Source organism: Erithacus rubecula (assembly GCF_903797595.1).
Source record: "Erithacus rubecula genome assembly, chromosome: 5".
NCBI classification, from domain to species: domain Eukaryota; kingdom Metazoa; phylum Chordata; class Aves; order Passeriformes; family Muscicapidae; genus Erithacus; species Erithacus rubecula.
In genome coordinates this window covers 38,891,095-38,901,767 of record NC_136687.1, presented here as the reverse complement: position 1 = coordinate 38,901,767, position 10,673 = coordinate 38,891,095, and the positions used below count along the sequence as shown (strand labels likewise).

Below are 10,673 nucleotides of genomic sequence, written 5' to 3'. Positions count from 1 at the left end.
CCTAAGGTCTGAAAACAAAATATGTTTCATCCCAAAGGATGAATATCACCATAATTGCTGTAAGGCAAACAATCTTTTTTGGACATTTGTATTGACCAACAGGCGTGAGTGGTATCACCACACTTGGTGTGGGATTCCCAAACAGGTGAATGGCTCAACACGGCCACATCCTGTACTCAATGGCATCATGGTACATGTGGCAAGGTACATGTGGCAAAAATAGAAGGGGCAGAAGAGTGCTGGGGTCTGACTGCTGCAAACTTATAGTTTTTCTGAGAATGCTGCTGATCAAGATGAGCCTCTTTATTTCTTGGACTCCTCCAGAAACCTCTTCATTCATTCTGTTTCATTTTGTTCTCCAAAGGCTTTCTCCTGTAATTCCTGTCTATATGTTTGGATTTGAGCTTCATCAAGCTGATTTTCATCTCTCTCTCAGTACGTTGTCAACATTGGATGTGTCAGAGGACAATTGTAATTCCCAGACAGAAAGAAAAGACAAAGTAGCATTGATATTAATAACTGCAGTTCGTATACTGCATTGTAATCATTCCCACACATCTGCACAGATGTTGGGTAGGAGAGGTGATTGGCATGGAGTGCTGTTACACATTGCATCTGGGAACCCTTAACAGAAGGAAAAGACATCTGCAACCATCTGGGAACACTTAGTGAGAAATCAGGGCATTTCTCTCTCTGAGCCAGGTCATGCAGCTGTGTCAGGGATTTCACATGCTCCACGATGTCAAAGGCCACAATGTCAACACTTTGAGTCATCTGTAATTCATGGGGCATTTGGCCATGGTCACTGGCTGAGATATTTTTATTATTTAGCATAGATGAGGTGCAGTGGTGTAGGAGAAGCAGTCTCATACCAACAACGTGCACTTGCCTCCCAGTAAGCCAACCATATCCTGGACTACATTAAAAGCAGTGTGGCCAGCAGGATGAGGGAGACTATTCTGCCCTTTTACTCTGCCCTCATGAGACGCCACCTGCAGTGCTGCATCCAGCTCTGGGATCATCCAGCACAAGAAGGGTGACAACCTGTTAAAGAGAGTCCAGACAAAGGACACCAACATCATGTAAGGGATGAAGGGATGACTACACGACCTCTTCTATGAGGAAAGGGTGAGAGAGCTGGGATTGTTGAGTCTGGAGAAGAGAAGGGAGAACTTAATGTTGCCTTTCAGTGTTTCAGGGGGCCTATAAGAAAGACAGGGACAAACTTTTTAATAGGGCCTGTTGTGATATGGCAAGGGGTAATGGTTTCAAACAGAGGAAGTGTCAATTTAGATTAAATAAAAGAAAGAAGGGTGCTAAAATGAGGGTGGTGAAACACTGGAACAGGTTGCCCCAAGAGATGGCAGATGCATCATCCCTGGAAACATTCAAGGCCAAGACAGGCAGGAGTCTGCACTACCTAGTCTAATTGAAGATGTTCTTGCTCATTATAAGGGGGTTGGACTAGAAGACCTTTTAAAGTCCCCCCCAACCTTTAATATTCTATGATCTCAGTGAGACAGTTGCTAGCCAAGTAAGTATAATCTAGAAGAGATTTCTGTAGTAGACATCAGAGTGAAGTGTATGTTGTTGGTGTGTGTCCCATGCAAGAGGGGGCACTCAGGAAGAAACAGTGAGTGATTCATTCTTCCAGGAGTAGACTTATTCAGTCCCTGCAGGCTTTTTTACTGGTTAAGTTGGAATAATCTAGATTCTATATTAGTAATTCTTTTTACACTAGCTACTTGGAAGTCCCTATGTGCAAGATCCTTTAGAGGTACAAAAAGGCGTCTCCATGATAATTTGGAGGTATGAACTGAACAAGAGAGAAATCAAGTGATTTTCTCACTGTTAGTAGGAGATTCTGGAAAATATGTGAGCTGAATTAATATCTCCCAAGCACTGCAGTAGCATAGTTAGTTTCATATTAATTTATAGTCATTGACAGATTGTAAAAAACAAGCGTAATGTGACTTCTGTCAAGAATTTACTGAGTGATTTCATGTTCAAATTCATTTCTTAAATTATACACTGAATTTATGAACAAATAACCTCTTACAAAGTTAGACTTCCATTATAAAGTCCTCTAAAATCTGTTTCCAAGCAGCAAAATCACCCCTCTAATCCTTCGTGATCTTGTAATTTAAAAATATTTCCTATCACCAAAATACCTCTTATCTTTTGACACTTCCAATAGTTTATGTAGTAAATGCCTCTAAAGTAGTACATTGAAAATACTCACTATAACTGAATTGTCTGTTAATTTTTTAATTCACCTATTTATTTTTCCATACATATAGGTTTGGCTACCCAGTAAAGTAGTTTAAGTATTATCAATAGATAAATGTGTTGTGAGTGCTAAAATCCTGAAGCAAATGGCATCATGGAATGGTCTCCCTTCCATCAAGTACATCATACTTGCTGGAGTATTACCTTCTAGCCTAATTAAACTCAAATGAGAAAAAACATATAAAATCCTTGGTTTTACCTCTTCTTCCTTCCCTGACTAAATAAGCAAGCAATCATTGATAAATGCATAGAAATGCATATGTAATTCTAAAACTGGTACTCTGATGGAACATACAATAAGAAAATGTTTTATATTTATTATAATTATAATAATATTATAATTATATAATATATAGTATCATTATTCTAGCCTGTCAATTTGCATTCACAAAAGAACAAACTGCAAAATAAATTATTTATAGTTTTTGTAGATTTTTTAAGATGGGCAAATATGTATACATACAGACAAGGATTTTTTCCCTTTTGTTTTCCTTGGGTTTTTTTTTACTTTTAAACCTATATTTGACACTGTAAAGAAAATAGAGGCTTAAATATGCTAATTCCAGTGGAAAATGAGTGCTTTGGCTCAGTGCACATCTGCCTTGCCTAAGGATATTAAAAGCCATTTTGCTTTGTACAGAAGTAATCTTATGTGAGGTTTTCATTGGACTGAACTGCAGCTTCAGAATATGGTGCAGTACTGATGGGATCCATCTGACAAGCAATTAAAACACATACCTCATCAGCTTTTCAGAACAGCAATCAAGAAGCTCCCAACATGCAAAAACATTCTTGGAAAGGATGCTTTCATTGCTAGCTGTGAAATAGAGCAGCCACTCAGCCTTCCCTGTGCCATGTGACACACGGTGTGCCTCATGTGCCATTCCCATGTGACCTGGCACATCAAGCATGTCACCTTCATGAATGACATAAGAAACAGGAAAAATAAATATGGTTTTTCACCATCAGGTTTATTGTTACCCACCTGTACCAAGTCTTTTATTGCATAACATTGAACAAAGAGGGCCCAGATTAAAATCATACTGAGCAGTTACTAACTCTGTGCAGATTCTGCTAAGCTGAATTAAAATGCAATGTTAAACAATGAAAGAACCACATGTTCTTGTCTGAGAATGTTTTAAAAAGAAAATTTTCCATAGAGAGCTGACATGACAGAAACTGAAAATAAAGTCAAGCATTTACTTGTCACTAACTTTCAGATATGCTGATCCCTGAAGAAATTGTTAAGAACCAAGCAAGAATAAGCAGACTTTTTTTGCTGTGTATTTTAGGTCTGCTTAAAATATGTTTTAGAGGCAACTATTCAGAGTAGTGCTTAGGATCTCAGGATGTGAGGAAATGAGGAAGAGCGTGCCTGTGACTTCTTGACCAGAGTAGAAGCCATGGCTTGCAAGGAGAGGCCCAAAGTGTCATTTAGCAGCTGGTCACTGCTGCAGCATTTCAGGATATCAGTTTTGATACAAATGTATGTCCCAATATTATTGCAATTTCGTGTAAATGCATGTTTATCACACCACCAAAAGATACTGAAATATCAATTATGATGGCTGCAGTCTTTTTTTATGTAGAAAATGTTTTTGGTCTGCACTAATGTGGGTAGGATGGAGTCCAAGGTGAACTATATCTACATGGACTACAAAAAAAAGACTGCAGCCAGCAAATGGGCAGGCCTATGGCAGATTTCAACATTGAAAATCTGGGACATGAGGATTACCATAGACTTTGGATGGCGATCTGGGCAGGAGACTTACAAAAGCAGTTGACCAATAATAAGAGCTTTGTTGAGAAGAGGAACTGTTGGCGGTTGGTTTTTTCCCTTTCCTCTCCGCCTGTGGAATTTCTTCCCATTGACATGCTAAGGGACATTGATGGCTGGGTCCTTGAGACTGTGAGATGGGGGGAGGGAGAGCCTCCCCGCTTTTTTTCTCTGGGAGGGTGGAGGGGCGGTTAGAAGATTAAAGCAGGTAAAGGAGGCTGGGAGGCTGTTGCTCGCTCTCTCACTCTTGGAGTCGGAGGAGAAAGGTCGCTGATGCTATCCCCCCCTCCCCCGCCATCCCAATGCTGGGAGCTGCCTCTACTGTTGTTGGAACCCGCACTGCTGCCCTGCTCGGACGCCTTCTCGCTTCAGCCTGCTATCTCCAAACATCCTGTTGGACTACCAGGACCGATGCTGTGAGCAAAAGCCTCTCTTCCATCCCTTTCCCACCGTCATCACCTCCAGCGCCCCTGCAGCTGTGCGGGACCTGCCCCTGTCCATCACCGATAATTGCAGCACAGGGAAGGGTGCCTGCGGCCAAAAAGGACTAAAACTCGGTTACTGTTTCTGTTTCTTGTTTATTTCATTGTTGTTGTTGTTTTGTTTGTCTTGTTATACATACTAGTAAATAACTGTTATTCCTATCATATCTTTGCCCGAGAGCCCTTAATTTCAAAATTATAGTAATTCAGTGGGAGGGATTTATTAACTCCATTTCGAGGGAAGGCCCTGCTCTTCCCTACCACACCTGTCATTTTTCCAAACCAAGACAGGAACCAAACCAGGTTCTAAACAAGTGTTTGAACATTCACAGGTATGTAGTACATTTTCAGGCTCTTCTGGAGGAAGGAAATTTGACAAGATACTTATGTAGAGTAGTGATTTCAGAGGACTGTACCTATCACCTTCATACAACCTAATTCTCTCCATAATACTTGAGATTTTGGTGATTAAAAGAATACATTCCTCATCTGGCCATTCTCTTTTTTTTTAACACCAAAGACTGTTGAAAATTATATGTTCCATAACATATATCAATACTTCCCAGTAATTTTGAAACAATTAAATCAATATTTCCCTTCAAACTCTCTTTGGTTTTCAACTGAATGTGTGTTCTATGTAAAAAGACAGTGAAACTGCTTATCTGTATTATGGCAGCACTTCTGTGGCTCTGTTCAGGGGCTGGGGAAAGTTGCTGCAGCAACAGCTCAAATTATGTAATGCTTCAATGAAGGATGAGTAAGCTGGTTTGCAGCGGGTTGCAATCTTAAGCTTTCCTTTTCTGTCAGTTTATGTCTCTGGTTGTGAAGTGAAATACATTTTACCATAGGTTTTTAAAGCCTCTGTGAAGAGTAATTTAGATTTAATGTGCTAAATAGTAATAATAACAACATGGAGAGAGAATAATTCTGGGTATTTCTTAATATCACATTTTACTTGGTATGTTTGAAGTGGCATTAAACCTGGATTTTATTTATTTTACAGAATCAAAAATGTTACTGATGCCTTGCAAAGTGTAGCAAGACTTACCTGTGTTCATGTAACCTAAACAGCATGAATTACCACACTAAGCAGTAAATTATTAACAAACATCTTGGATTACCAAACTTTTTGTCAAATCTTCAGAGTTTACCTGCTCTGGCCTCTGGCTTCTCTATGCAGCACCTCCAAAGGCTAGTTCTGACAACAGAGGTTTAGGAGCATTTTGGATTTGTGCATTCAGGGCTCAGTAGAGTGGAATGAAAACATTTGTAAAGGAACTCAACATTTTGTCCAGGTGTAAATGATGGGGAGGCAAACTGTGACTTAGGAGACTTGGCTTTTAATCCTGCCTGTCCCGGCTATTGAACCTGGCTACATTTTCAGGAAACAATCTTTAGAGAGATTTATGTGCTATGAAACATTGATATGCTTTTCCAAGCATTCAGCTATGCCAGGATTTGAATGATCCTTTTTATGTATAGTCAGTTTCCTAACAAAGTCCCATCTATTTCTGCATTGAGAATCTGGTTCCTTTTCCAGCTGAAGTTTAAACATCTAAATTGTCTTTCTCTGCACATAAAGAGTCTGACTCTTAAGCAGAATAACAGCTCTTGATTTTTAAATGCCATTTAACTCTTTTCCTAGAAGACTGAGCGATGTAGGCACACTATCTTGCTGTAAATGATCTTTGCTTGACAGCTGGTATGGCTTTTTTCCTTACATCAGCTCCTATTTCACACTCTGTGGTTAGTGAAAAATCACTGCATTGTCTTTGCCAGGTGTTCCTTATAGCCCAACTCTGGGGTGTGACAGTGTGTTCTGAGTGTGAAAATTATTTTGTAGTCCTTTGCTGATTCTGCTGTTTTCCCTTTTTCTTTCTTTCTTTTCTTTTTTCCCCCCTGAAATAGCCTTCAGAACACTACTATCTTGATGTAGTGTTATCAGTTTCAGTAGTGATGGTCACACACATTAACAGAACACTCTGAGAAGTAATTTTGCACTAAGCATCAGCCAACATGTAGAGTGCATTTACACTGCTATTTGTGAAGAGAGTATCCCAATTGTCTTCACTGACTTTGTCTTGCTTCATATTTTGGAGTGGCATTCATGCATACAAAGTGGATAATTTTCAGATGAAACTAAACCACGTATTTTTCAGAAACACACTCAGTGTGCTTCAACCACAGACATGCGTTCTGCTGACAGGACCAGACTGCAGCCAGTCCAAAATAAATGGACTAGTAAAATGGTTGTGCAAAATGTAAAATGTTTGTGGTGTGGACATTGGGAGATGACTGCTTCTTAGCCTCTGATTCTGCCCCTACTGGTCAGCGCTCCTTGCTAACTGATGGACCTTACAGGGGCAGCCAAGGTGTTTGCAACTTTTAAGTTTCTCAGGACTGTTCCTTGAGAAATGCAGTCCAGTGATTATTTCTGAAGCTGAATGCCTAGTTTCTCATTTGTGTTGATTACTGTGTCAACTATGATGTTTTTCATCTTGTCCAGCCACACCCGCCTTTCTGTGTGCTGTCATCAACACACCCTCTCTCTTCTGTCCTTCAGCTTTGTTTGAGTGGAATTGACTCCAATGATTGAGGACAGTAATGACATCCAGGCTGGAAGATTTCCAATGGGTATTCAGTCTCACAGAGGAAGTAGTTAAAGCCTTTCTGAGAATGGACCTCCAGGTTCAGTTGAGCATTACAAGATTCATTCTGGTGTTATCAAGGGTGCAGCTGATTAGATTATCAGCCCATTAGACAGTCACCTCTAATTTTAGAGAGAAATCAGCTTCTCCAGACAGTGAAAGGCTTACTCTGAAATACGTTCACCACCTCTTCTACCACTACTGGGTGCTGAGTTTGCAGACAGCTATTACAAGGATTCTTTACAAGTATTGTAATAACCACTATTCTCCATGTCTCATCTTCCAGTTTCCTAAAAAAAAGAAGGAAGTTATTGTGATTCTGCTTTTCTTGGGGTTTTTGGTTTTTTTTTTTTTTTTTTTTTTTTCTTTTTCTTTTGTTTGTTTTTTGTTCCACCACAGTATGCCATTACTTAGCTGGTTGAAAGGAGCATTTGAAGTCATGTTCTCTTGGTAGGTGCATCGAGGTGTCATCCTGCTGGCAAAACCACACAAACAATCCTTTCCCTCAAATTAAACAAATATAAAGCTCCAAATGATACCTAAATACTGTAGCCTTATCTAATTATTTGTGGATAGAATAGATTTGTGTGAAAATAGGCACCATTCCAGCACACCTATCTGCCTGCAAAAATATTGCTGCTTGCCTGGTCAAAGACTAAAGTAAAAACTCAGATATTGTCCAAGGGAATCACAGTACTTCTACAATTATATGCCAGGGATCTCGCCATTACAGACATTCTAGTTCTGACTAGGGAGAAAAATCACATTAAAATCTTCCTGGACCAGTGACAGATTGGTGCATGGAGCAGAAAGAAGGATGAAACCCAATGGATTTTTGTCAATCTGTGGGTTTGGCTAGTGTGAAAAGGATGGGAAGGCATTTGGACATCACATTTTGCTGCCAGCCCAAGCAGGGAAGCAGGCAGTGCTTTGTTCTTGCTTCACTGCACAAATATAGTGTAAATCACAATCACATGATTTACAAGTGTGTAGACACAGGGCATACATACATACATACACAAGCACTGTTTTATCTGCAGAGAAATGTATTGTAAAAGACACGTTATCCATGTGTGGATGAACAACTCACGCCGGCAATGTGTGCTTGCAGCTGACAAAGCCAACCAAATCCTGGGCTGCATCCAAGGCAGAGTGGCCAGCAGGTCGAGGGAGGTGATTTTCCCCCTCTGCTCTGCTTTGTGAGACCACATTGCAGAACTGAAAGCAGTTCTGGCGTCCCCAGTGGAAGATGGAGAGGGGCCCTCTGTCAGGAACTGTGGTAATGGGACAAGAAATAATGGGTTCGAACTGAAACAGAGAATATTTGGGTTAGATATATACGGAAGTCCTTTATTGTGAGGGTGGTGAGGAGCTGAAACAGGTTGTTCAGGGAGGTTGTGGATGCCCCAACCCTGGAGGTATTCAAAGCCAGGCTGGATAAGAAATCTGGTCTAGTGGGAGGTGTCCCTGCTCATGGGAGTACAGTTTATGACCAGATGACCTTTGGGGTCCCTTCCAGCCCCTTCGCACGGATTCTCCGGCTCGATGTACCCGCGCTCACCGCGCCGGTGACGCCGGCGCACCCCTCACACGCGGCGCGGCCCTCCCGGGCCCGGTCCCTTTAAGGCCGCCTCCGCGCCTGACCACGTGCTGGGGGCGGGGCGGGGGCGCCGCGCAGCCAATGGGGATCGCCCGAGGGGCGCGGCGCCACCGCGGCCCCGTCCCCATCTCCGTCTGCCGGCGGCGCGGGGAGCGCTGCCTCGCTCTGCCCTGCCCGGTGCGCCCTGCGCGGTGCCAGCGCCGCCGGCCGGGAGCGCTCGGCCCCTCGGTCAGGTGACGGGTGGCCGCCGGGAGCGGCGCGGCTGAGCGGGCCGGTGCTCCTTTTGCCTCTCCTCGCCTCTGCGGAATGCTGGGCGGCTCCGCAGCGGCTCCGGGGATGCTGCCGCGGCCGCCGCCGCCCGCCGCCCGCTGAGCCGCTGCGAGGGGCGCGGCGGGGCCGCCGCCGGCCGGGGCGGCGGCATGGCTCCCACCCTGCTCCAGAAGCTCTTCAACAAAAGGGGCGGCGGCGCGGCGGCCCCGCACGGCCGGGCTCCGGGGGAGGGGCCCGCCTTCAGGTGAGCCTGGGCGGGCGGCGGCGGGCGCGGCGGCGGAGGGGCCGGCGTGGGGCGCAGGTGTGCCGCAGCCCCCGCGGGTCCCCCGCCGCAGAGTTTCCGGGGGAGCGGCGGGGGAAGGGGGTGTGGCGGGAGGCACGGCCGCGCCGGGGTGGCTCTCCTCCCGCCTTTCCCTCCCGTTGAATCTCTCAGCCATTTTCTGCGCGAGGTGGCGGCGGCACGCCCGGCGGCCTGGGGCGCTCGCCCCTCGGCAGCGGTGGGGGAGGGCGCCGGGCCCCCCGGCTGGCGTGTGTGCGCGGTTGGTGTGATAACTCGTGCCTGAGTCGCATCAGCACGGGGAAATTAAGAAACGGCTTAATTGTTGTGACCTAAATACACGTGCTTAGTCTGGTGACCCGCTAAGCATTAGGCACCTTTCACTGCCCCTGCTTTTTATACTCTGCGTGCTGAAAGGTGAGGTTCAGTAGCTATCGCTGCTTCAGGGTTTATATGTATAACCTTTATATAATACTGATTCTCGGTGTAATGTTAGTGTTTTCTGAACCTTCGGGGACAGCGTTTTGCTCAGGCTGGTGCTTTGGAGCTTTGTTCGTGTGACATCTCCGCTGCTCACAAGACCGAGCGGCCCGGTGAGCATAGTGACAATCACATGCGTGCCCGGTAACCTCTGTGCCTGTTTTTCTGTGCAGTTGACACTGGTCTTGTGATCAGATGGTACACAGGGTTCAGCTGGAATCTGGGCTCTCACTGCTGAAACTACCAAGGATGGTGAGGGAGAGCGGTGGACGATATTTTGATCCACAATTCCGTAGTGCCAAGTTCTCTAGAAGGATCACAGTCGTGAACCATTGTAATTTCAAAGATGGTCTGTGTGGGACGTGGCCATTTGTGTGGCTAAAGTTGCAAGATCATGGACGGCAGTGGTGTAAAATGAAAATGACATTATATTTGGGTTACAAGATGATTCCTTTGAGAGTGGTTGGACACAATATTGGAGCTGCATTCGTACTAGAGGACAAATCTGGTGAAGCTGCAGAGTCTATATGCTGTACTTGTAACTGCAAGTTACTTTTGTGTAACTGCTACTTACTTCTTTTAGCACTTATCCAGTTTAAGAGTTAAGTATCTCCTTTAATATGGAAGGAAACAATTTTCTACATTGAAACTGATACTTCTAGACGATTATTTTGCATTGCACTTAAAAATATTCTGTGTCAGAGACCACTGCTGTTAGTTCTGGATTATTGAATTGTTCCTGGATTATCAAGTATCTTCACAAAGGCAGATTACTTACATAGTGTGTTTCTCCTTAAAATCAGTAAGATTATTCCATCTGGATAATTTAGTGAAGTTAGGGATTGTACTT

General features: G+C 43.9%; 1 protein-coding gene across 4 annotated transcripts in view; it reads left to right on the top strand.

Annotated features, from left to right (window-relative positions):
* Positions 1–9,078: 9,078 nt before the first annotated feature.
* Positions 9,079–10,673, top strand: part of FNIP2 (folliculin interacting protein 2) — a 49,828-nt gene continuing 48,233 nt past the window's right edge. For 2 of the 4 annotated variants that reach the window (XM_079307537.1, XM_079307533.1), the window contains exon 1: positions 9,079–9,310. In XM_079307537.1, the coding sequence (XP_079163663.1) occupies positions 9,216–9,310 (95 nt within the window). In that variant the 5' untranslated portion in view covers positions 9,079–9,215. The remainder of the gene's footprint in view (positions 9,311–10,673) is intronic. The other 2 variants (XM_079307535.1, XM_079307536.1) reach the window with 2 other exon arrangements.